Source organism: Tasmannia lanceolata, unplaced genomic scaffold, assembly GCF_043159265.1.
Source record: "Tasmannia lanceolata isolate RefF3 unplaced genomic scaffold, GAP_Taslan_0.1 ptg000005l, whole genome shotgun sequence".
Classification (NCBI taxonomy): Eukaryota; Viridiplantae; Streptophyta; class Magnoliopsida; order Canellales; family Winteraceae; genus Tasmannia; species Tasmannia lanceolata.
Window position 1 is genome coordinate 21,512,575 of NW_027518682.1, and position 27,798 is coordinate 21,540,372.

A 27,798-nucleotide genomic window follows, 5' to 3' on the forward strand; every position below is an offset into this window, starting at 1 on the left:
ACCTGCAATCCAAAAGATGACTACAGTGCCCCATTTAGCACCTTATTCACCCATTTGTCATGTTCTGCTCTCCTCAATACCTTTCCCCCCCAAAAAAGCAGCTCTTGAAAATTATCATCAACAAGTAAAAAGAATTCTTTTGGAAATGAAACTTCTTGCGGTTGAATTCTTGGAGGATAAGTAGAACCCAAAATTTTCCCTAGTGTTACAAACAAAAGGAATCACGTCTTTCTCGTTTATATAAAATTCAATCCTGCTAACTATACTAGGATCTCAAAAGCACAAAATAACTCTTTTCATATAACTCTTCAAAATGCATGGCTGACCACCATCTATCATCCTTTGGAGGGCAGTTTTTCTCTTGGAAGGCAGGGTATAATCTGCTACCATAACAGGCCTCTTAACAACGAAGATCAAACCCTGAATCGTTCTGGTTTCATCCTTTCAGGTTTATCAGTCTCCACCACTGAATTCAGACATGACATTGTCTTCTGATCTGGAGACATGTGACCCACTTTCTGTAACGTTCTCCTCGACGAGTTCGTCGATTTCAACCTTAGGCCCTTCTTCCTCTTGTTTAGAGCCCCCTAATGAGACATGATGGAAGGTCTTCTGTATCTTTGTCACTCCCTTCTCCACAGGTTCTATTGCTTTGGTTATGGTCAATACCACATCCTTAACCACCTGTTAAGCAGCTCTAACAAAATAAAATAAAAAAGCACCTGAAACAACCACACAAATGCATGTGCCATTTATTCATGCTATATGTCTGCACTAATGGATGCATGAAAATGTTTATAAACGCCAGTGTTATTCAACACCGATTGTTTGGTTTTAACTAGTGCTTCAAAATGAGGATGCAGGCCAAAACTCGGCCTAAGAAAATCCTAGTCAACTTGATTAACAAGATCATATCTCGGGAGAATCAAAAGAACTTTGATTAATTTTGTAGCACAAAACACGGACTTGCATAAGAACGCAGCAAAAAGGAGAAGACTCGACAAATTGATGATGACCGCACGGAGTTTTGAAACTATGGTTTTAACTTTTAACATACAGACACCTAAGCTGCTATGATCAGATATTAGACACATGGCAGCGTGGGTTCATCTGATTGGCACCGCATGGATAGGCCAAGTCCCAAAACCTCGCCAACTCGACAATCTTAACCATCAGATCATGACACAAATGGACCAGCAACCATCAACATTCAATGGGGAAAAAATCCAGCGAAGGATGGATTGTTTGGTCCATCAAAAGTGGGGCTCACTGGATGAATAATTGGATTTTTAGTGGAGTACACGAGAAAAATTTGTTCTTACTTCTATACAGATTATGCATATAAAACTTTGACTTAGTCCTATTCATATTGATATGATTCTGCGTAGGAGGTTGGTGTAGACACCCTTAAGATTAGGCATGGCATGCATGTCACTTCTCTTGTGTACATAAGTAAAAATAAATCAAATACAACCAATTGACATGGGTGTCAATACCAATTCCCTTTGCATATGATGCATAATATTTATAGAAGGAAGCCCATACTTACATCCTTTTGTTTAGATATTATACAACCCTCTTTATTCTGATTTTTTTCATTGGTCGTTACAGTTCTCAAATCCAAATGAGCTGCAAAAGCCAATTGAAGAGCCTTAAGTAAAGAGAGGTTGTATGATACCAAATTAAGGAGCGTAAATATCGGCTCCCACTATGAAATAATGTCTCTCAAAGTTAACATATAAGAATATGATTGTGTCTACGTTTTACATTTATACAAAGATGAGAGTAACATTCCTGAATGTCTTGAAACATGCAAATAACAGTTCAAAATACCAGGATATCATGGTGCAATATATATATATATATGTTACAATGAATTAGCACAGCTATTAATATTAATATGTTTTTTTGGCAAGATTAAGATTTCTTAATCTGCCTGGTGTAACTGTAACCTATATCATAGAAACTAAAAATATAAACCCCTATATGCATGAGAGAGAGAGCTCACATGTTCACCGCCGCCGATGACAATGTCCTGAACACTCTCCCTAACACTTGTTCGGGGAGCCTTGAGTTGTGTTTCGGCCTGTTGAACGACAGCTGGTTTGTCCTCACCATCCTCCTCTAACGTTAGAGTGGCTTTGGTTGCTTGGGTAGTGACTTGCTCTGGACGTGGCATGAATCGATAGGGTTTTGCAGAGAACACAAATAAATGGGCAACAGCAGCGATAGCCATCTGTAAAAGAAGAGCAACAAACTTTTTTGTTGATTTTAGCTATAATATTAAATAGAGATTATTATAGTGTTTTAAAACAGGCAATAATCAAATGGATGCAAGCGCCTGATACAAGCCACCAAAGAGCCCAAAAATTGCAAGCACCCAGAATCCTGATATTGAAATTTATAGGCCTGTCCATCAATGAAAATCGAATCCTAATAATCATCGAAGTTCACCAATGGCACAAGTTGGAACCCATTTTAAGGATATATAGCAGTGGTTGAACGGTTGAACCCAATGGTCAAAAACATGTTTCAATTCAGTACTCATCGTGACGTCTGGTGATTTGAATGGATGAGGGAATGCACTTGACAGAATATTAGTCCAAATTATGAAGGAAAATATTCAAGGTAATCAGAAAATTTGGTAATAAATTAATAGCCAGGACTCTAGTTATAAATTACTTTTGATGAACAAGGGATGAAACAATAACCAGGACTCTGGTTATAAATTACTTTTGATGGAGAAGGGTTGGGCCTGTTGCTCAATTGAACAAGGCTTTATACTTCAACCAGAGGTTGCAGGTTTGCAAGGGGTTAGACTGAGTACAAGAAAGTAAACTGGTAACAAACAGAAATGTAAGTGGATAAATAAAGAGGGATGACTTAAGAAGAGGAATTAATATATAATAATAGTTTTGCTTTGAAAAAAATAGAGGGAATTATAGAAAGACTTAAGAAGAAAATGAGAACAGGTGAAGTTTTCTAGAGTTTGTGAGAGAATAAGAAGAATTTAGACGAATAGTCAACAACCTTTGAAATGAGAGAGAGAATTCAAAAGGCAAAATCCAGTGAAAATTTATTAGGCGATGCAAAAACTAGGAAATTTCTTCCAAAAAATCACTGAAATGTTCAAATTGGAAAGGGGAACTCAATTTTTGGAAATTAGTGCTCATTTGGGGCATTCCCAAATTGACTTGGAATTCGACTAAAGAAGACTCAGTGAATTTTTTATAACCTCATTTTGTGAAATTATGAAACAGATAAAGAAATGAGACATTTAATTTGATCACTGTGCCACTGAAAAAAAAAATGTGCCATTTCGATTTCAGATTGAATGCCATGCAGCATCATTGGGTAATTTGGGTCGGTGTCTCAGAAAATCTCGGAGTTTCCTAAACTGTATCTTAACACATTTATGTAAAAACTTACCTCAATGCAGATGAGAAAATCCTGAATTTGTTTTTGAAACCTCTCCTCCTTAGATAAAACACCAAGGGAACACAGTAAAGCAATACCCACGCCTTGCCACCAAGTTGCAAATACTATAGCCTTAAAGCTAACGAACTTTGCCAGTGGTCTGATTGATTGTGATCTATGATGAGTCACATTGTAGAACTGCACAAGACAATATAAAGCCCACATATGACTGAAGTTCAAAACCACTGCAATATATGGATATCTGCAAGAAACAACCAGATTGAGCTTAGCTGACACAATAAGAGAAGGCCAAAAAGGTGCCCAATTACTTTCATGGAACTATAGTTTAGTAAGAGAATTTTAGGACATTCACTTCAATTGTAAATAATACATACCCATAGTGCCATTTAAATTTCCCATCACCATAAACACCAAAAAGCTCCAATAACAATGCCAAAAAGGCACATAACATTTTCAGAATCATCTGAGCACTTACAAGAGGTTAGAACCCAACTGAATTAAATGAAAATCTAAGAAAGGAAATTTTTTCAACTTACATATTGTACAATACCAAATTTTACTATTGTGTATAAGTCTTTCCCAAGCACCCTCAGTCGGCAAAAGAAGTCCAGGAATGAAGGTTTCCGTGTTGCACCTATATTGTTTTCACCTTGTAGCAATGGCTTGCTAAGTTGTTTTCTTGATTCATCCTCAAGCATTTGTATGACACTTTCCTCACCACCTAGCACGGTTTTCACCTTTTGTTAGATGGTCACGAATTCTAAGGAATGAACACAAATTTGATTGACATGAATCAAACTAGGTCTCATTAATCAAATTCTAATTAGGAATAGATAATTATTTATGGAGACAAAAGGGTAACCAAATAACAAAAATGAAATTTGATGTTAGTTGGTATTATTCAGATTCATAATTGACATTTGGGAATACTTGTAAATAAGAGCACAAGTGGATAGAATGCAGACCCATCAAATGATGTAATGGCATGAGTGAAAATTTATGCCATATAAAATTATTCTATGGTGGAGTAAGATTCAACAGTGCTCTAGTTTAAAAAACTAAGCTTACCAAGGCAAGCAACCAAGTATCTTCCAAAACAATACAAGGCAAATGCTTCATAGCAATTTCTTAAGATGTCACATACAATCGAAAATCTTGGTTTCCACAATGATAATAGCTGAAAAGACACAACAATAGTTGGTTAATGAGCTGAACTAATTAAATCCACTAGCTCCAGAAGATAAATCCACACCCATGAACTCATTTAAAATTTAGAAATTATTCCACAATGATAGCACAGGAAGAATGAGGCCCGTTCAGAATCATAATAGACTACTAAAAAACAAATGATACTTACGGACTCACTAGCATAGACAGGAACCATGAAAACAACACCAACAATCCATTTTTGTTCCTGAAATGAATTGAGTTTAGATCAGAGTTAGACATCATTCAGTATGTAACATCAATATAAAATCTGTCATAATTGAATTCAATTTGGCTATTAAAACTATTAGCTAAAATTTGGTAAAATGAGTTAGATAATTCTAGAATAAATAAAGTCAAAGATATTAATCTATTAAGCGAGTAGAGACATTCTCAACAGCCACCCCCCCCGGATGCCACTCTCCATCTTAGTATTAGATTCAACTCTTTGGAGTTTATAGGTGAGAGATTCGCTCAGCTAATCTTGCAATTTCGCCAGTTGAGAAGATAGAAACCTTGAAATTCAACAGGAAATTTAGTATGCATTAATTGTTTTAGATTCACTGCACTACACACGCGTTAATGGAAATCCATCCAATTTGCACAGGACATGATCCATAACCTCGTATTGAGCTACTCCATAAATTTCCAATCGTCCAATCAAAACAAATTTTAGGCCACCAGCAATCCTTAGTAGGATCCACCAGCTAATGAAAATTCGAGCTACAGTCACTTGTTAAAATTACATTATTTTAAAGACCATATAACTAAGAATAATACCTGATTATGTTCATGTATTCAATTGAAAAGGCAAAAAGTTGAGCTATAATAATACAAGAAATGTTATATCGATTCTCTAAAAGTGCAATGGTAAGTGTAAGTAGCTAGTCCATTTTGAATAAGTCAAGGCGGGACCCACCCTAAATACAAATATAACAGAAATAAACAGAAATGTAAACCTAACTTTTAACATGTGCATGGGCTTCTTAGGGAACTCGGGACTGCTTCTTAAAATTCAATTCAAGTAGAATGTTACAGGGGCCAGAGATTCTGCATGTCCACTAATTGAAAAATGTTATAAATTTTTGTGTAAAGCCCCAAATGAATATAAAATTCAGCAAAAGGAACAACAAAATGGATGGGGAACTCACCGCAGGATTGTTGTAGGATCTAAGATGCTGAAGAATTAGAAGGATGGAAAGGACCACCGCAACCAGAGCAAAAATTCCTCCAATGATAACAGCTAGAGAGTGAAAATCTCCAAATATTCCTTGATCGTATACGATGCGACTCGCTGCCATTCAATGCACATATTCCTCAGTCAAAAGTCAAAACTCTGCAGTTTGAGAAGGAAATTTGATGATGTAATGTATTACGTGGGGATTAAATTTGAAAAAAAAAAATCGTGTCAAGTTTTCCATTAAAGACTTCCCAGGGATAATCTTGTGAATGAATTCTATAGCATGCCAAAATGTTAAGCTAAAGTAAGCTTTATAGTTTTTCCATTAAAAAGTTACACTTAATAGTTTCAGTGTTGTCACACAAATATATAATCCAAGTCAAAAAGAAAATGGTTAATTAGTCTTATGTGATCGAATGAAAAGAACACTCGATGTTAAAAATTTTAGTTTCTCGAGGATAGGTATCGGGAAAAAAACCTTTACATTGAGCAACAAATAGTAAACATGATATTTCAGTCCCTCTTTTTTAGTGTTTCCACACCCCCCTTCCCCCTCTTGTTTGTCTTTTTAACAAATATTAGTGATATGACCCCCCTCTCATGATTGTTGTATTGACATTCTACACCTGCACAATATTGTTCTAGGAGATATGTTGAGTCCTCTGTGATGCTCCATGTCATAAGCGTTGAATTTCTTGAGAATTTGACACAGTCCAACATTCTTGTTTTATTAACTTTTAATTTCTTCCAATTTTATGTGGGAAACCTCTCCTCAATTCGATTCACCATGATGAGCCATTGTAAACAATACTTGCCATTGCTTCCTCTGATTTTCATTTGAACTTGAGATTGAATAGCATGGATCTGTCCAACAAAAGCTTTCACATTGCCACTATGCCCACCTTGTACCAGCCACAGTCGTTAAGAGTGCCTAAGAAGCCAAAGCAACCCATCCCCTTGAGCACCAAAGGGGATGCCAAGGACTCAAACAAAGAAATATTGAACAGAAATAATATTGTTTATAACTGTGCCTATGATTATATAATTTTATGTATAACTACACAAAAAAATGACAATATATCCTTCCACATTGTACTATATTTGCTTATCGTTTTTACAAGAAGACAAATAAAAGGGGCTGCTAATGCTACGTAAGAGATGGGATGGATATGCCATTTCTCCAAAAGAGAGGGTTTGCATATCTATCTATCTATAATATATACTGAGCACCTAACTTTCCATTTATCATTCGCCTTTTCCAAGAATAATTTTTCATGAAAAACCTTTTCTTTGTATCTCATGTTTTGTTTTGAAAGGACGGGGCCTACAATTTATACCCAAGCATAGCATGCTTAAAGGCCAACATTTTACACTTAATTTGTCGGGCCCACCATATCTACCCATACCCATGCATATGGTGGCCCACTATTTTACACCTCATGCTATGATCGGTGGGGTCCACCATTTTACACCTCAAACCTATGCATTAGTGTGGCCGGTGGCGGAGCCAGGATTTATGCATAAGGGGGGCAGGCCTTCAAATTTTAAAGGGGGCTGGGCCCAATTGAGTTGGGCCTATTAAGGATTTGGCCCAACTCAACAGGGGCAACTATGCCCCTTATGCTACATGTAGCTCCGCCCGAGTGTGGCCACCATGTTTAGCATGGGCTCCGGAAGACGTGTGTGTAGCTCCGCCCGAGTGTGGCCACCATGGTTAGCATGGGCTCCAGAATACGTGTGTGTGTGTAGCTCCGCCAGAGTGTGGCCACCATGTTTAGCATGGGATCCGGAATACGTGCGTGCGTGCACGTGCGTTTTAAAGACATAAGGTCTAATTTACTAAGGTAGCATTAGGATGTGCGTAAAAGTCTTCCAGATGAAAAATATTCCCCTGAAAATTGATTTTAGACGGTTTGGATTGGTAGATCTTTGTGGAAATATATTTCAAGTTGAACGACATTTCATCAATTTTTGAGGTACCAGGATTCCACTCAAGGCATTATGAATTTGATTTTATCAGAAATTGAATTCTCGAATTATCAAGATCTCTCTCTCTCTCTCTCGCGTAACTACTTCTTTCCTAAAATATAATATTTTAATAGCTAGGCTCTATTTTTTTTTTTTAAAAATATCTAGGCTCATTAGGTCATATACATAATTTTCAAAAAAAAAAAAGAAGAGGAAAATTATCAAATAACTCATTTAATAAAGTTTCTCAACATAAAAAGCCAAAAATTTGGATAAATACTAGAATCACCAATGATTTGCCCGCCTTATTTAAAAATGAACCATTGCTTTAGCTCGCTATGGCATTTCTATGGTGGGCCTAGTAATAAGGTGACTCATAGTCATAATTCTTTAAGAGAGAGAGAGAGACGAAGAAGAATGAACGAAGAAGGATGGTTTCTCTCCTAAGAATGGGCCAAAGCCTCAACCTCAAGATAGCCTTTCAAACAAAAGATTGCATTATTGTCTCCATACAAAACAATGCAACTCAAATCAATTCTGCAAACGAACTCATATGTAAAACAAGAAAGAAACTGACCTTTAAGGGAAACCACCATGGCAGAGCTGCATCTCTTTTGACTTAAGGCGAAGATTTCGAAAACCCTAACCCTAAAACCGAAAATTCGGATTGCGGACAGCAGAACCCGAGATCGAAACAGATGGGAGTTAAATGGGGTTTTGGTCGGAAGCTGACACGTTAGAGCATTTCCAGTACTACGTGGCGACTCCCCGGGGCGACATTCATTCGTATTGTTTATGATGGGGCCCATTTGGATGAACGGTCAGATATTGCTAATGTCGTGTGTGGAAAAAAAGGACGCTCAATTTCGTCCGGTGAAAGATTAATACACTCCCTGTAACAAAAATATGGGGGTGTATTCTTCTTTCCAGGGGGTGAATTTATCTGCCCCAACAGGTGCACCTATCTTTGAAGTAATACAGTGGGGCCCACCTTATTACGAATTACGACACACTGTCACTATAATCTCTAGCAGAGTGGGGTCCACCTTGTACATAGGTGCACGAAATTTGACGCACGTGTGATACTCTCCCCTGCGTATAAAACGCATTACAGTTGTGGAAATCGGAAATCCCCTCAGTTTAGTTCTCGCCCTATGAATCATGGAAAAGCTGTGTGTTATACTCACCCTTCTCCCGATCTTTCTCCTTGGCAGGTAAGCCATCTACTCATTCTCGCACCAGTCTCCAATTCCAAAATTTCTACTCATTCTCTAATATCTGATCCACAGTTTGTGATGTTTACATAAAGAGGATTTTTCATTTAAATCCCAGTCTAGGTTATTTTCTTTCTTTTTCTGGTTATTCTAGGGCAAAATAGTGCTCTCTCTCTCTCTCTCTCTCTTGAGTTTCAAGTTAGGGTTTCTCACTCTTTTATTTTCTGCCGAATTTCGCGCTGATAATCCGCAGTTCTTTGCTGTTTTTCTCACGTTTGATGTTGAGATTACTGATTTTTGTTCTCCATACCTGTGGCTGATATTCCACTTCTTTCTCCAATCTAGGTCTATTTATCGAGATTTTTTAGTTTTATGCTGTTTCATTGTTTTCTCTTTTAATCCAGTCTGTTATTCTGGTGAGAACTTCTTTCTGTAGAGAAATAGTTGGAAATCTGTTGATGTATTTCATATTTTATTTTTTATGTGCCATGTTTGGATCGCAGGAAAAACATTTCTCTTGGATTTTTTTTTTATCATGAGATCTTTTTTGCATACACGATGTAGAGCTAATTAATGTAGTTATGGCTTATTTAGAGGCATATCATTTTAAATTGAAGGTCCATCTAATTAAAACGGGTTCAAGTTACTTTCTTCATTTGAAGTCAAATTTGAAAAGTATGAAATTTTGGAAAAAAAAAAACTTTCTTTTCCAAACTATTCCAAAAAATTCCTGCAATCCAAACATTAAGAAGTTCTCCTGATGTTCAGTGGAAAATTCTTTCCATCCAAACTGTTATCCATGAAAAATGCTACTGTTTTGTAAAATTCGTATCGCAATCTTTTAGTATGTTTAATTCGAAATATTTGTCTTTCAGTGTAACTACTTCACTGTCTACTTTATCTAGCTGACCTTCATCCAGCATTCTTTTACATGGATAAGTTTATTTTTCTGCTCCGAAATTCTGTTCTTTATGAAAAAAAAAATTGTCTTCATTCTCTTCTCTCTACTAGTTTATTCCTCTCACTGTCCTTGCTCTGCAAAATGCTGTGATGTCTTTAGCTCTCTGACGTATGCAAGCTCGGAGAAGGAGAGTACACTGGCCATAATAAAACCAGATGGGTTGCTTGGTAACTATACTGACAAGATAAAGATGATTATTATGGAGTCTGGATTCACTATCAGCAGAGAGAAGGTGGTTCAACTTGACGAGGAAAATGTGACACTATTTTATGCTGAGCATCGTGGGAGGAGCTTCTTTCCTAACCTTGTAAAATATATGACAAGGTATAGTGATGAAAAAGGAAGCATGTCTAGGTATCCATTCACTTGTGTTAATCATCAGTTGCTGGCAATTTTCGGTTGAATTCCTGATTCATTTTTCCATTAACTATAATGGAAGAAAATTCATGTTTATCATATTATTGCCTTAACAACTGGAGTATGAGGTGGTTCAATATTATAGACCATTTTCTGCCTGAGGATTAACTCAGCAGCTTTTTATTTCGATATTGTCTTTTTTGTTTTGGCAGTTCTCTAAGCTGTTTTGGCCACTCTGACCATCTCTATTGCAGAGGCTATCTTTATCATTTTTATTAGTAAAATTCATTTTCCATTAAAAAGTTCTAGTTATGGGACACTATGAGTCTGTAATTAGCCCTATTTTCTCCATAGTTTGGCTTTTTAGTTTTTACATGATCTATTTTTTTTATTCTTTACTTTATTTAGTTCTCTTCCCAGTCTTTTCTCCGCACTGCTGACTTGATTTTTCTTTTGTGGTAGGTTTTAGGGTTTTGCAGAACACCCAATTCATTAAAAGTATGTTGTCCTATTACTAACAAAGTGTCCAAAGATGATAGCAGCTAGATGGACTCAACGTAACTTTTAGATAGAATTCAATTTAGGCAAAGGAAGAATTTATTCAAAAGCATTCACGCCCAAAATAATGAAATCACTGGTTATGAAACAAAATAATAATGATAAAGAACTTATTGGATTGGGGTGTGTATTAATCACACAGTCTGCAAGGCAGGTTTCACACACCTTGATCGAAATATTGGTGCACCATGATTTCTCAGCATCTACATCCAGTACTGGATGCAACAGCCCTTTCGACTTAGAAGCTTGCACCCATTGGATTCTTGACAACACGAATACAATATGTGCAGTATGCCCAACACAGCAATCCTTTTCAAAAAAGAAGAAGAAGCCCAACAGAGCAAAAGAAAATAATGCATAAAAGGGTAGAAATGGCTAACTGGGTACTCCCACTTAAGGAATAAATCTCACCCAAAAGGGTAATGAAATGGTTACACTAAATAAAAAAGCAGAGATATATTAAGCCAAAACATTAAAAAGAGGAGGGGAAAACCAATTGAAAAAGAAGGAAAAATGGAAGAAAAGATAAGGTTTAGGGACCCAAGCATATGTGGCACCAACACCCACTCCTACACATACTCCGCCATTTCACACCTGACCTTCAAATAAAAGGGCAATGAGATGGAAGGAATACCACAATTCTATTGGTGTACATGGATGATATAGTCAAAATAATTGATGATGCTAGGACCATCCATGACTTGAAAGATTCCCTTGGATGTTTGACATAAAAGATTTGGGCTCCTTCAAATACTCCCTACCTATTAAGGTAGCCAAATCAAAGCATGGCATCTTCATATCACAATGGAAGTATGTTCTTGATTTGTTGAAAGAATAGGTAAAGTAGGGGCAACGCCTGTAGAATGCCCATTGAAGCTTGATCATAGACTAGACGACCAAGAGGGAGATTTGCTCACCGACCAGGAGTCTATCATCGAGTGGTTAGGAAGCTGATTTACCTCGCAATCGCTCATCTAGACATCAACTATGTTGAGTATGAATAGGGATTTATGCACTCACCATGGTATTCACATTGATCACAATTCAGAGGATATTGTGAATTGAGAGCCTGACAAAGGTGTTCTATATATGCCAAGAGAAGACACATGACTGTTATAGTCATCGCCGACTCGCACGCCATCAGAGGGGCAGGGCCGGCATGATGAGTGATAGTTAGGTAGGAGCTATAATTTGTTTAGAAGTTGGTTGTTAGTTCTATATTACCTAGATAAAGTAAAAGAGTAACATGTGGCTGTTGGAAGCTGTATAGAGTTATAGTTAGAATAGCTCTTGTGGTTAGTTTAGAATAGGATAAAGCTGAAAAGGAAAGATGGAGACGCGTGGTTATTTTGGGAGGATTTAGTTACTAGTTTTAGTTATTGTTGAATTTGAGTCCTATTTGGTTTGTTTGGGTGGGTTTGCTTTATAAAAGGGAGAGAGCTCAAACGTGAAGTGTATTGTGTATAATGAATTGCAATCAAATTCAATAAAAGAGAAAAGTTTCTCTCCCTAGTTGCGTGGTTTTTCTTCGTTCTTTCTTTCTTTTTCTTTGATTTCTTTCTCAATAAGTGGTATAAGAGCCATCGGTTAGGACTGTTGAACGAAAGCCGAAGTAATATCAGACCATCGGTCAGGGGCTGGTGTATGTAGCCGATCAAAGCTGGTCAAGGATTGGTGTACGTAGCCGATCGAAGCCAGTTAGGGATTGGTGTATGTAGCTGATCAAAGCAAGATCAAGCCTCTAAGGAAGAGATCCGACACGTCTGCGTTCAGGATCAGACGTAGAAGTAGTAGCCAATCGAACCAATCGTGTGCTATTGTATTATGGTTTAGTATGTTTGAATGGTGTGTATTAACTTGCTATTTGTGAGTGCTCTAGAAAATTAGCCCAAATTCTCATAGAAAGCAACCACTTCTCACTCGTATAGGTGTTCTCTCAGTTGATTTTTTGCCTTGTCGACAACTTTGCCAGATTTATGTCTGCTATTCTGCCAAGATTCCAAACTTAGTTATTCTGTATTCCTTTGCTTTCATTTGGGCTTATAATCTAGATGCTATTTTGTCTTTCTATTCGTATCCTCTTAATTAGTTATTGTCCTTTGTCCTTTTTTTCTAATGTGTCACTGACTTACTAATTTTTAGTGGTCCAGTGTATGTTATGGTTCTCGAAAAGGTTAATGCAATTTCTGATTGGCGAGCTTTGATTGGACCAACGGATGCAAGAAAAGCAAAAGTTTCACATCCTGGGAGGTTAGTATTTTTTTCATTTCTGGTTCAGTTTAATTATGTTTTGAAAAGAAAAAGTTGTTTATGTGCCTTATGATGTCTAGGGATTCACTACTTTAGCCACTCCCAGACTTGACAAATGATCTAGTCATCCTGATTGGAAAATGAAGAAGTGATGATTAGTTTCTTAGTGATTGAATTCTTGAATACTGACAGACTTGAATCCTTGAGTCATGGTCCTAATATTCAATGCTTAACAACTCGTACTTTCTCTCTCATACACCCTTTATCCTCTTTCATTTATAATCTTCTTTTTTTAATTAATCTTTCTACACTCAGTTTGGCTGGTGAATATATGGGAATTTTGATGTTTGTTCACTCAGTTTTAGCACAAAACCGGTTAACATGGGAATTTTGGTGTTCGTACTAGTATCCAGAAGTTAGTTTCTGATACAGCCTTTTACTCACATAAACCCGTTTGGTTGGGTGCAAAGGTAAGTCTCAACTTTCTAGGACTCTATTTCCTTATACTTATGCATAAGTCATTATGTCGTATTTTCTCAATGCAGAATACACACGCACATGCACATGCACATGCACAATCACAATACAAGTCGATAAATGTTTGTATTGCCAATTATGCTACTTGGCTGCTATGTCACAAATGTAGGGATATATTAATTTCTTGGCAAGGGAAAATCTCGGGATATATTATTTTTTTTTAAATTTTTTTCGGGTTTATGTCGCAAAAAACTGTAAAAATAAAATTATTAAATTTAAGAAAAATATAGTAAAAATATCGGGATAATATCGCGATATTATCGGGATATTTTATGATAAAAATAAAAAATATCACTATATTTTTAAAATAACTGGATTAGTTCGGGATTTTGTTGTTTTATCAAAATGTCGCGATAAAAACGTGATATTTTGAAAATATCGGAGATATTTGTGACATAGCTTGGCTGCACTCTGTTACCCTGACACATCATTTTGGATGGGGTCATTGTATATCCCTTCCAACAAATTTTGGGCAATTGCACTGTTAGGATATCATCTCAATTTGTATGGTTGTACACGATCCAAAATGGATTCCCTTTCCCCTTCCAATCATGAACCAACTTCAATTCTAGTCTACGAAGAAGTTTATTTATTTATTTAGGTTACTGATATCTCCGCGACCATCTTTTGATAATGGGATGAACTCACCTCGTTTTACATGTTTTAACCATCTGTCAAAGGCAATTATAGGTCCCAAAAAGTTCTCAGCAGCCAATTGGAGAATGTAAAACGAGGCGGGTTCATCCCATTATCTAAACATGGTTGCGTAGATGTCAGTTCCCTTTATTTATTTATTCTTTTGGTAGGCTAGCTGAAATTGAACCTACGACCTCAAGGTTGAAGCACAGAGCAGAATCTTGGGTTATATGCTCCTAATCCTCTGTTGGGTTATTATGTCCAGAAGCAAGACAAGCTACAACTCATTTTGGTGAATGTTTAGTGGTTAATAACTTCATGATATTTCTCTTTTTTACCTTTTTATGGACAAAATATATTTGGTTTATACTAAATATGTTATAATGTCTTGTGAGCTTATGCTTTCAAAACACCTCTCATTCTCCTGTGATCACAACCAACTTGTAGAAATTGATGACTATTTAGAGCCTCAATTTAAATGGTTTATTAAACTCTACCTGTTTATATACAAATGCCATCGTTCTTGGTTTTTTTTTTTTTTTTTGAATGGTGAAAATTTCATTAAAAGACCGAGATGGTCAAAAAATACAAAAAGAGAGGAAAAGCTCCAATGCTATGCACAGGCAAACCAAAAAACACAAACATAAAGATCAAGGAGGGAGAAAGTCATATTGCTCTAAGGACTCCAAGAGAACTCCTCTCCTAGCTAACTTATATGCTACTCCATTGGCCTATCTTCTAACATGCGAGAACGAGATACTTGAAGGACCCAGTATGTCTTTTATCTCATTAAAGAAGTCCGCAAAACGTCATCGTTCTTGTTATTTTTATTATTTAAATATTGTTCATGTTTAAGTTTTAAGATGTATTATTCTTGATATTTAATTGTTTCAAAAGTTATTATATTTTAGGCTGCGATGGATGCCATTAATATTGACCTTTTTCTTATTAGCCAGCTGAAGAAGGAAGACTCTCTGCCTTGTAGGTTTTTATTTAAATTTAGTGAGATAGAAACAATTCTAAGAGATTTGAAGGCCGTCTCAAAAAAAAAAAAAAAAAAAAAAAATCTTAGAGATTTGAGGTGGGGCACATTCCTCATTTGTAAAGGGAGGGAAATGTGATCTATCTCAATACAGAAGCGATTTTAGTGGTATTAGCGCAGTATTAATGCAAGAGGAATTCTAGATTCATAGGCGCCCTTGCAAAAAAAGGGTGCAAAGGGTGCCCTTATTGGTCAGATTCCATTTAAGATGGCACATAAAATTACGGTCTTAATTGTCTTTAATGGAATCTGACCAATAGGGGCGCCTTTTGCCCCTTTTTGCAAGGGCGCCTGTGAATCTAGCATTCCTCTTATTGCAATATTATTACTTTATTATTGCCATGTTTTTGCAATATTCAGAGGATTCACAAGCAGCCTTAATCATAAAAAAACTGTTAGCTTATGATTATTTAGGGGATTCTGGGTAACATAATGGCAGTCCAATAATTCCCTTGTTTCTAGTAATCCTCCTTGCATTCACTTTCTTATTTTCCTCATGAAGATTTCCATTGTTCATTTTTAGCATCAGAGCCATGTGTGGGTTGGATTTGGAAAGGAATTGCGTTCATGGGTCGGATTCTCCTCCATCTGCCGCACTGGAAATATTGTTCTTCTTTGGAGAGATCTTACCTGGTTGGTTTTTATTCTTGTTTTAATATCACATCAGATATTTTACTTTCTTTTTATATTTTCACAAATTTTTATGGTGAAAATGCTACATGGTGATAAGGTGTGAAGTGATACTAAAAAAACTTGACTCGATTCAGTGCACGTTTAGTGTTCTTCTATATATTTATGTTTTTACCCCATCTATTGTTCATCAGGATAATGATATTGCTAGCCTTATTGGTACTTCCTTTCAATAAAATCAACACTGAGCTCTTTCAATAGTCACAGCTGCTTGTATAACTAAAGGAACATGTGCATTTTGTAGGAATAGGCATACATAAAACATAACAGTGCTGTCCGCTCGGTCATTTCTAGTACATCAAACTATGAAAGCATAACAAAAAAGTGTCAAGTGGAAACTATCAGCGGTCTATGAACCAACAAGGGCAACGTGGTGTAATCACTATATGAAAGAGTTAGATGAGATCAGTGAGAGTTGGATAGGGCCATGCATTGTCGGCGTCGATTTCAACACCGATAGATTTCATCGTGTGAAGAGCTGGCTTGGGAGAACTACAATGAGCATGACGAAGTTGTCAAGCTTTATTCATGATTGTGAGGTGATCGATTTGCCTGGCGGGGTGGGGCGGGGGGCTAAATTCACCTGGTCACGTGCATGTGTGTCAGTGTACCAGATCATAGTCACTTTAACTGCTGATAAAAAGCTGTAGGAGGACTTTAACCTGGTAGAACTCACCCCTAAAAGCTAGCCTTTAGAGGGAGGGTGCCCATTCCCATATAACCCATCCCATCCTTTCATTTATCTGATGCGAAGCCATCTATATATTTAACAACAAATGCTATTTTTTTCCAGAATCCCTTTCCATCGAAATATTGTGTTAAGAAACCTGTCAATACTTCGTTCATGAGTTAAGAAACAGCGAAAGGGGGCCTTTCAAACCTTCTTTGCATGGAATGAATCTGCACACCTAAGGTTACTAATATGCAAATGGGGTCCTGTAATGCATTTAGATATTTAACATCATTTGTCGGCTTCATCTTTCCTCTCCAAATCAACATTTGAAGGAAATACTTTCTAAAGATTGGGAAGAGAGATTTCACCTCATCATTCAAAGACCTTTGCCCCCATCCCATCTCCGATCACAACCCTGTGTTTCTGGAAATGAAATATTATAAAGGCGAGCCGCGGCCTTTCAATTTTTTCTTGGTGCTGTGTCATGTTTCTGTGTTCCTCAAGAATTGGTGGCAAGAGATCAATATGGAGAGTTGGAAAGGTTTCTTCTTTTATCGAAAGCTGGAAGATTTGAAGTTAAAAATTAAGGAGTGATGGGGGAAGAAGTTTAAAAAAGAAATGGTCCTGCATGAGATTGAACAACGTGATTGAATAGCTTTACAGGAAAGATGAGGAAAACCTCTGGAGGAAGAAGAAAAAAAGGCTAGACAAGTATTGAATGTAGAATATTAAGAAGGGAGGAAATAAGTAGGCGACAAAAGTCTAGGGCCATTTGGCTCAAAGAAGGTGACATAAATTCTAGCTTCTTTTATAGGATAGCGAGTGTAAGAAGAAGAATCAACACCGTAAACTACCTGGTGGAAGTGGTGGATTTGATTGAAGAGAAGTATGATCAACTTCTTATGCCCAAAACATCTAATGGATTGGAAAAAAGGTATGCAAATTGAAGAAGCATGGGGGATTAGGAATTGGAAAAATTGGGCTGCTAAACAAAGCATTTTTGCGGAGATTTAGGGAAGAGAAGGATGCTTTGTGGCATAAAATCATCGGGGGACAAATACGGGAGGGGTTGGGTGTGTAGGAACCCGGGAATAGGAAAAGGTTCGGGAGCACGGAAGTCTATTTGTGTCCCTCGTGTCCAATTTGAGTCTCTTCTTAGATTTAGAGTGGGAAAGGGGGATTGTGTTCGTGTTCGGTTTTGGGGGGATCTTTGGGTTGGGGGGTCCCGTTTGTGCCATGCCATGCTTTCCCGAAGCTATACCGTCTAGTGACCTATAGCGAGTCTAGGGCAAGGTTTTAAATTTCGGTTTCAATGTCAGTTTCGACCACCACCGAAACTCGGATTCGGCCGAAATCATGTAAAAATTATGATAATGATTTGGTTTCTTCTTTTTTTTTTTTAATTTCGACCGAAATTAAAATTTCGGTGTGAAATTCGGCGATTTCGATTGAAATTTCGGCTATTTCGGCGAACATTCTTAAAATTTCGGTGGAAATTTTGTAAAAATGGCTAAAAACGAAACTTCGGAAATTTCTGTAAAATTTCGCCGGAATCTTGTAAAGAAACAACTTCATGTAAATTTCGTTTCGGCCGAAATTTAAAACCATTGTCTAGGGTCTATGAGTACCCGGCGAGGGGCGAGGATACTGGGAATGGGTTTTGGGACACTAGGCTTAGAAGAAACCTTAAATCCAATATCCCTCCTAGAGTTGTGGCCTTCGCGTGGGCCGTCATCCATAGAAGCATAAATTACAATGCTCATCTCTTAGATAGTATCGAATGAAATGGTGCACAAATTACAATGTTTCTCACTAGTTTAACTATTGAATCTGTAGTCTATGTCTTACAATGCTTGTCATTAGTATAACCATCTAATATGTAGCATATGTTTTACATGCTATGACATATTCCACGATAATGTAGCATTAAAGATATCCACCTTCATAAATATATAGAGGGGCCAAATTCTCTAGAGGAGTCGAATTGTGTTTTTGATAAAGAGGGAGCTGCTCCCTGCATGGATCTACTTTCAATTTGTGGATTTGTGGTTTCGGGAGTGTGGGATCCCCAAAATTGGGTGTCTACAGGGAGCATGATTGCAAACCTGAATGGACAGATCTGGATCCTAATCCATAATCAATGGTTAAAGGTCCTGTAATTGGATGCTGGGATGCTCTGATTTTTAAGGTTTTTGGGCTGTCTGACAGTCTGATTGTTCTAGATCACGTGCATGTGTGTCAGTGTACCAGATCAAAGTCACTTTAACTGCGGATAAAAAGTGAAGCCATCTATATATTTAACGACAAATGTTATTTTTTTTTCAGAATCCCTTTCCATCGAAATATTGTGTTAAGAAACCTGTCAATACTCCGTTCATGACTTCAGAAACAGCGAAAGGGGGCCTTTCAAACCCTAGGGTTTCTTTGCATGACAATTGTTTGATTAGAGGGCGATATATAGTGTTATGTGGAAGAGCTGCTGTTCTGTAAATGGAATGAATGAATCTGCACACCTAGGTTACTAATACGCAAATGGGGTCCAGTAATGCATTTGGATATTCAGCATCATTTGTGGGCTTCATCTTTCCTCTTCAAATCAACATTTGAAGGAAAGATGAAGGGTCATTACCACTTCTCTCATTATACTTTGCAGTTTGCTTTGCTGTAAAGATTAAGGGTCTCTTTGGATACATCTAAAAATTAGTTGTATATAATCTTATTTGCAAATAGTGGGTACAATAGTTTTAGAAATGACATGTATATAATTATTTGCAAACAAGGACAAATTTTGGTGGCATCCAAAGAAGCCCGAAATCTCACTATTATTGGAACAAAAGAATCTTATCGGCACTACTAACTCTTCTTATAATTTTTATGGTGCAGGAGGTGACATTGCAAAACATGATGAGCTTTGAAGGTAAATTTCACACACTGCCATCACACTAATGGATTAGAAACATCAAGTGTAAGAAATAGCGAAGTTTTTTAGCTGCTGTTTCTATTTTATTTCACCATGATTAGGTTACAAAGGGCCAACTTGTTGGTTGACATTAAGCCCTTCTGCATCCAAGGTGTAGCCAAGAACTCATACATTAATACAGAAAATATGCAAGTGATTTATTGAGGGAAAGATTGATAGCCTGTTACACCCCACCTTCTTATGCAAGTGATTGGAACCGTTTATCTGGTGGGGCCTGCCAAGGATATACCGGTGGGGCCGCCAAGGATGGGAGCAGCCCAATAGTCCCATCAACGTGATTATCATATCCATCAATCAATGACCAATAAGTGAACGATTATTGATGAAATTAATTGCATAGTTCACATTCAACGAATATCAAGGTTCGTTTGTGGGATTTTTGGGCTCAGATGGGGCCATTGGATGAACGATTCTGATTACTGTACATGTGTCAAAATTTTACTTTTCGGCCCTGTTTGGATTGCACGAATTTTGTGGAAAAGTTTGTAAAGGAATAATATTATCAAAATTTTCTACTATTTTCTACCTTGAACCAACTCTATTCATTCTTCTTAACTTAGAGGAACTTTCAATTTATGATAGTATATTATTATCCCTTTAAATTAACCATAATTTTATCATTTTCCTCTAAATCGTGAAAGAAAAATTTTCACAAGAAATGTTTTTCTTACAATCCAAATAATTTTGCTGTGAAAAAGAGAACTACATTGTTAGGATATCCTTTTCCTAATGATCAGACTTGTCTTACGTGTTCCATGTGTGCATGATTTGTCAATAGCTTTGGTGGGTGATTATAAGTCTAGCCTAATGTTGTTAGCGCACATTGATAGGATGATATTGATACTAGATAAGAGTCTCAAACTCTCAATCTTACGTATAACACGGATTTTAGTTTGAAAACAGTGTAAACGAGGGTTCATGATCAAGCTGTTGTATGATGTCCTGACATCGTTTCTTGGATTTTAAGTGAGATATCAAGGTTTTAAAAATCTTTCTTGCATCATGAGATTTCTAAAACCTGGAAATATAGGAGGATCTGCTACTCTCTTGCTGACGGAAAGAAGGGAGAGAAGTAAAAAACGAGTCATAAACGATGGCTGGTCCGCTTTTTCTCTCATCTCTTAGCTACAATTTTAAAGAAACCCGGATTCCAAAATCCGCGTATCCAAATGGCCCCTAAGTGATCTCCATTTGTGGTTGAGAAAACCATAGGATGGTACCCTTTCACATTTGTTTGGCCGTCCACGGCCCAAAAAAATGCCGGTAGAAGATTCTAAAGGAAGAAGAATCTGTGTAGTCTGATGCAGGTGGATGAAAGTAGACGGAATGGGGGACACAATGGGAATAATCTTGACAGGGTGCTCAAAATCCAAAACAAACAGGGTCTCGGTCAAGTTATGTTAACAGATTGAGCTACCTTGTCTCGGTTGCATCTGTGATGTTTGCCAATTTGACCCGCAATTGGGTTCATAGGTGATCATATGATTCATATCCACGGTCCCTGTTTTAATAATGGAAGTTGCATTTAGCTTACACTATTTAACCATGTTGTGATTTCCCAAAAGCTGTCATAAGCCAATCAGGGAAACTTAGCATGAAGAGAGAAGTGCTATTATCAATAACCGTGTGCAGGTATCATCTCTCTTATGCAAAGTGGTTGATAAAGTCAATGATATGTTTTGAATCAAGGATGTGGGAATATCATTTGAATATATACCAGCATTATCTGCCACATAAAATGGTGGGCCCCACCTACGTATGCGATTGAGTTGAGTTGGTGGGACTCACCCAATCAAAACATATCACAGGTCATCAAGGGTATTTTAGTCTTTTTTATCATTGCTACGAGCACGTGCCTTCTAGTAGCTACCTGTTGAAATTTGCTAATGTCTCTAGCCCTTATTTACTATTGAAGATGTAGTAAAAAGGAAGAGATAAGCGAACCCGAGTCGTTCCTGTAGTGGATAGATGTTCCAATTTTTAGAGTTGTTATATGACTGGCCTAGTTGTATACTTCTGTTTTTTCTTGATGGAACTGGTTGTATGCTTTGCTTTACAGTTTTAGAATCGATATCCTTTAGGATAGGCATCGTTTGATTTGAAAGTTCCCTTTTAAGGAAAGTATCTTGGACTTTAAGAGCATATCTTGGGCCACTAAACCCCTGGGAATGAGTAGTAAATTGTGCATGATCACATGGCTTCTTTGTCTTACTATCTTGGTTGGAGTGTTTTGAGCCTTCCTTCTTCTTGCTTTTAGGCCCAGCTTTCTTTGCCTTTGACATGCATCTCGAGGAGTTGGGAATGGAAAAAGTTGTACGACGAAAATAAAGCACACCACATGGGAAAGCCACTGTTTGTCTTGCATCTGGAGGTTTCTATCTCTGAAGATCACATGGGATGTAACCACGTGGTGTGCGTAAGACGTGTGTGATATGGAGTTCCAATATCCAAATAGAGGCTTCGGGATAAATGTATGAGACCGATTGGATACGCAGATTTTAGAATCCGGGATTTCTTTAAAATTGTAGCTAAGAGACAAGAGAAGAAGCGGACTAGCCGTGGATTTTAGATTCCGGGACTTCTTTAAAATTGTAGCTAAGAGACAAGAGAAGAAGCGGACTAGCAGCCATTTTTTACTGTTTTTTTTCATCTCCCGCCCTTCTTTCCGTTAGCAATAGAGTAGTAGATCCTCCCATATTTCAAGGTTTTAGAAATCTCAGGATGCAGGAGAGATTATTAAAACCTGAATTTCTCACTTAAAATCCAAGAAACGCAGTCAGGACATCATACAGCAGCTTGATCATGAACCCTCTTTTACATTGTTTTCAAACTAAAAACCTGGATTCTAAAATCCGGGTATCCAAACGGCCCCTATGGATTTGGGTTTCATAGGAAAAAGATTGAAGGCGGGGTATTTGATAGAGATTCGTCCGCGTGCTTTGTTAATGGGAAAATGGGGAAAGAAAAGGTTTTGCCCACGATATCCTATTTTTTAAACAACTCCATTTTAGAGCTCTTTATTGGCTCCTCCAACTCATGAAAGGAGAGGGGTTGTGGGGCTGTACTTACCAAAACAAGGTGTTGTAAACCTATCCCCTAAATAAATTATAATTCTTACACACAAACGAAAAAATGCAGAATCTTTTATGGTCCGTTTTAATCTTTCAAAAATCAGAAATTTTGATGAATAACGTATCATTTTCTAATATGTTATTTTACAAATCTCGTGAGAAAATTCAAAATTATTGAAAACAATATTGTGATGATGGCTTAACTCACATTCTAAATTTATAATCTAATCATTAAAAAAAAGTCACATTCTAATCTACTAAGCACATGCATTTAACCAATTTTTGCATGCTCTTCCAGTGAATGGCTATCATCATTCTAACTAGAAAACAGGTTTTCTGGTCTCAATTCACGGAAAAGTATATGTGCTGATTTGGGGATGCACTCTCTACGGAGGTGAAACAACCTCTAATTACAATTGGGTGACTTGGATCCAATGGGTGACACTTGCTGCTGAGTTCTCTCAAGGGTGCCCTTTAGTTTAGCATTCATCTTTCACTCTTTAAGTGTGTGTGTGAGAGAGAGAGAGAGTCATATGGGAAAACTAGGTTAATCAATGTCTGATAACAAACTACGTCATCAAGAAAGTCAAGGAACGTGATCAAGGGAATGAGTATTTTCGAGAAAGGGTTCTAGATCATAATAAAAAACAACTTTTAGCCTCTTAAGTCAATATAATCACAAGCAGTGCTGTGATTAAGAAAAATTAATTAAGGGCCCGTTTGGATACCTCCCATTTTGTATTTGGATTTGAAATTGAGTTTTGAATATAAATTGAATAGATCCGGCAGCTCCTGTATAGGGAGACAGAGGTAAAGGGGGTCTTCCTAGTGGAGGGGAGAGGTTGAGGAGCAAAGCGGGTGAAGGAAACTGCCGCATCTGTAGATTTTCAATTTCTTATTTCCACAGCAAATTTAGAAATCTAATTTTTTTCACTGCTGAATTAGAAATCCAAGAATTTGATTGGATCCAAATTACAATGCAAAAATGGCTGCAAATGTGAGAAATCCAAATTAAAATCTTCTCCGTATCCAAACGGCCCTAAATGGAATTGTGATCGGCGAGATGGTTATTTGCAATGATTTTCCACAAGAAGTATAGGGAGGTGTGAGGAGTCAACTCTGTGGACACACGTGTTGGTCCGACACAAAACGATCTGCTAATCTCATTTCAAAGTGTCCAGACACGTAGGCTGCCAGTTCCCCGGAACGTGGTTAGCACGTGCCCCGGGTAGTTTATACAATATATCAATCCACGTAGGAGCGGGGCGGGGCAGGGCATCATTCTGCTAATAGACTGCAGTGTGATGACCGTTGCCCGTCCTGACCGCTACGACGAGGGCATTCCCACTAAGGAAATCATCCCACCGGCGTTCCTTTCTACTCGGCGATGAATTGCAGATCATCACTAACTTGAGTGAAGGAGGTATTTGCATGGAGCAAGTCATATTGTGGGTGATGGAAAGTGAGCGCCACTGAATAACTCTGAAAAAGATTGTTGAGGTACCATGCAAAAGCAAATAGTCCCACATCGGATAAGTGAAATGGATGGGGATGGGTTATTAAGGAATGAGCACCCTCTCTCTAATGGCTAATTAACTTTTAGGGGTGACTTTTACATTGGTCATTAGAGGGAGGGTACTCATTCCCAAAAAATAAATGATTTTGGAGCGAAAATGCCTTCTGAATAGTTCTAAAAAATTCTTATGAAAATTTTAATAATTTTTATTAAGAGAAGGTTAAAAATAAGTGTTTTTCCACAAAGAAATCAATATAGAATTGATTATAGGGCATTTTGCTATTAAAAACAGGAGATTTGTTAGCGTCCAGTAGCAAAAGGCATTTCGCAGATGCTCATGATGACAAAATCTGCTAAAAAGTGAGCCTCTGTGGCTGCTCTGACATGCAACAGAGCATCTCCGAAATGCCTACTGCAATGGACACTAGCAAATCCCAAGCTTTTTTTAGTCTAATGGAAATATGATTCAAACGTTGTGACTTTTTGGCCATTTCAAATTTTCTTTGAAAATATGTTTAAGAGAATAAGAGGTACTGTTATTGTGTCAGAATAAGAGAAAAACCAAGAAAATTGAAACTTTCACCCCTTATTTTGATATTGGCGCACCTGTGTGTTGAACTTCTCTCCGTGAAGAGCTCATAAGGCTCAATTCGTTGCTTTCCCAGGGTTGGAAAACGCGAGGAAATGACATGGTAAAAAGACCGATTCTGCAAATATCAGGTCCTAAAAAAGAGTGCCTAATTCATCACATGCAATACATTTATATCTTTGTCCCCCTTAAGGGAGGAGAAATCCATGAGGATTTTGGGGGTGGGCCCCGCAATTGGTGATGGTAGGGTTTTGAAGGGGTTGCCCGCTGCCCGAAGCGGGTTCGTGAGATTCAGCAATCGGTCCGGTCGGTAAGGGACACCCCCACGCGATGGGGGGCTGGATTGTAAGTTTTGCCATGCCCAAATGGGTCCCGCTTAAAGCCCTCGCTACTTGCTGAACGGGCCACAACCCACATTACCAAACATTCGGAAGACGACAGAAACAACCCGGAAAGGAAATTTGTGGGCCCCATTTCTTTTGTACCATTGCTTCAGGATTTTCCTTGCTTCCATTTCCCACCGCCAACGTGGACAATCACATTCTGACAAAATTAACCATTTATAGTAAAAAGGTATTATCAATAGTAAGGTTTTGTAAACCCATACAGGTGTGGCTCTTTGGCTTAAAGTCCTGGGTATGCTCCCCAAGACGAGAGTTCGAATCACCCTGGACTTATCCGATGCGCGTGGTTTATGGGGTGATTGCGCGCATCCGGAGGGAATTAGTCCACTCTACAAAGTGGGGTGGGGACACCCTGCGCATAAAAAAATAAAAATAGAAAGGTTTGGTACTGTGTGCATGTGTTGAAGTATCAAATATTAAATAAGGCCTCCTCCAATGGCTTAAGCTTTTGGAATAATTGGTAGTTTCATATGGTATTAGAGCAAAGGTTATGAGTTCAAGCCTCTTTGATATTAAAAATTCACATGTAATGGCCAACGCAAAAGAGGGGCCGTTAGGGGCGGAGCCAGGAGGCCGAACTAATTTACACTTTACCTGCATTGGTCATTGGGGGCCCGCAAAGGGCTTTTGCAAGTCATTTGTGAAGGGAGAGTGGGGGTGGCCACCCCACGCTATATGTGCCTCCGCCCCTGGATGCTGCGTATACCACATGTAGACCAACCCTAAAAAGAGGGTCCACAAGTGAGGGGGAGTAGTTTCACGGTGCACGTGAAGTCCAGTATTTTCAGCAAGTACGTGGGGGGGAGTAATTTCACAGTGTGCACATGAAGTCCATTATTTCCAATATTTGATGAGCCACCACGTAAGTAGGTTATAACCTGTAAATCATCTCCATAGGATGGTCTTAACCCTATGATCTGAAAAGGGACTTCACACTATAGAAACATCTACAGATTGGAAGGTGAGGATCATCGATCCTATAGATATGATTTACAGGGTACAACCTACTTACGTGGTAGCCCATCAAATGAACGGCTTGGATCATCCTAAGAAGTGGGCCCCACTGTAGTTTCCAAAGAATAATAGACTTGGTGTTGCTCACATCATAAAAAATCTCAAGTATAGTCATATCTGCTTTTAGGGGTGGTTATTCGGTTATAACCGAACCGAAATAACCGAAATAATTTCGGCTATCAAATTTCGGTTATCAAATTTCGGTAACCGAAACCGAACCGAAAATTTTCAAAACCGAACCAAAACCAAACCGATTAAAAATTCGGTTATTCGGTTATAACCGAATAAACCGAATAACCGAATAGTGGGAAAAAAAGAGGAAAAAATGCAAAATCTTGGTTTCGATCGGAGGGCTAGGATCATCCAATCGAAATGATTTTTGGAGCACAACCTAATTAAGTTGTGATCAATCAAATGGACGGTTTTGATCATCCTTTGGAGTGCCCGTATCACACTTTTTTTTGAAAAAATAACGATTTTTATCATTATTTCGGTTAACCGAATTATTTTTGAGATAACCGAAGCCGAAACCGAAAACCGAAATTTGGCATCCATGAAAATCGAAACCGAACCGATTGATCTTCCAACCGAACCGAAATAACCGAACGAATTCGGTTCGGTCGGTTATTTCGGTTAAACCCGAATAATGAACAGCCCGATCTGCTTTCTCGTTATCTCGTATAGCTATCTGACTTTCCTTCTACCTTGGAAACAATAATGTGTCAGTGAGAAGTATATCGGCTTAAGCCTATCTCCAACGAGGAAATATTGCCAAGCTGGGTCCCGACTAGGTCGATTAAGTTCTGGCGGTTTGGAATTGGATAGAGTACAACCCAACCCACTTCCATTCCAACCCAATCTGATTAGGTTATAATGTTCAACTTTGTATTCATTAATTAATTGGCTACTTTTCTTTAAGTATGACAACAGGTTAATGTCCCACGAAGACATCACAAATTCTTGTCCACCTAAAACCAGCTCAATGATTCTAACCATACATCTATGGAGTCCTAAATTGGTGAACCAGACTGCGTTATTGCACGGATTTGAATTATGAATTATGACTAGCTACACTTTTACACTGCACGGGGTGGCCCGGGGAAGATAAAAGGGGCGAATATATGATTTCCTTTTTCTTTTTTTCTTTTTTTTTTTCAATTTGAGGGGTGCAATTGGACTACTGATACAGTGTCATTTTCGCACCATAGCTCACTCGGATGAGGCCCTATTCAAATTCAACCTCATCTACTATACACACAAAGAAGGGGTGGAGGAATGTTTCAATAGAGCGAGACTTCATTGTAATATAATGTGGTGTGCCCACTAAGCCACAGTGGGTGCTACCCTCGATTAATTTGAACTGTCCACTTGATAGTATGACTCCAAAGTAATGTCAATCATCCAATTCAAACAACTAATAATGTGTATTCTTTGTTGTTAAACATGGACGTCCAACACCCATACATGCAACAGTTCACATTCAACCACAAAAAGCATCGACATTATTTATTCTT

At 37.9% G+C, this 27,798-nt stretch overlaps 2 protein-coding genes across 9 annotated transcripts; one reads left to right on the forward strand and one right to left on the reverse strand.

The window, feature by feature from the left end:
* Positions 1-181: 181 nt before the first annotated feature.
* LOC143877949 (organic solute transporter ostalpha protein (DUF300)) lies at positions 182-8,497 on the reverse strand. Of its 7 annotated transcripts, none has more exons than XM_077380286.1 (10): positions 8,370-8,492; positions 6,640-6,755; positions 5,796-5,938; positions 4,796-4,852; positions 4,507-4,615; positions 3,975-4,159; positions 3,813-3,901; positions 3,430-3,679; positions 2,009-2,236; positions 182-684 (listed from the first exon to the last, which is right to left on the reverse strand). In XM_077380286.1, exons 2-10 carry the CDS (start codon positions 6,659-6,661, stop codon positions 454-456), a joined length of 1,314 nt encoding a protein of 437 aa, XP_077236401.1. In that variant the 5' UTR covers positions 6,662-6,755; positions 8,370-8,492; the 3' UTR covers positions 182-453. The 7 variants fall into 7 exon arrangements, with proteins under 7 accessions (XP_077236401.1, XP_077236403.1, XP_077236402.1 ...); XM_077380290.1 differs by having other exon boundaries at positions 519-722; XM_077380292.1 differs by lacking the exon at positions 182-684 and adding an exon at positions 1,500-1,629.
* A 369-nt stretch (positions 8,498-8,866) lies between these two features.
* LOC143877950 (Nucleoside diphosphate kinase family protein) lies at positions 8,867-19,840 on the forward strand. Of its 2 annotated transcripts, XM_077380295.1 has the most exons (6): positions 8,867-9,006; positions 10,067-10,291; positions 13,025-13,132; positions 15,871-15,980; positions 19,594-19,627; positions 19,732-19,840. In XM_077380295.1, the coding sequence occupies exons 1-5, from the start codon at positions 8,954-8,956 to the stop codon at positions 19,623-19,625; spliced, it is 528 nt and encodes a 175-aa protein (XP_077236410.1). In that variant the 5' UTR covers positions 8,867-8,953; the 3' UTR covers positions 19,626-19,627; positions 19,732-19,840. The 2 variants fall into 2 exon arrangements, with proteins under 2 accessions (XP_077236410.1, XP_077236408.1); XM_077380293.1 differs by having other exon boundaries at positions 19,594-19,840.
* The last annotated feature ends 7,958 nt before the right edge of the window (positions 19,841-27,798 follow it).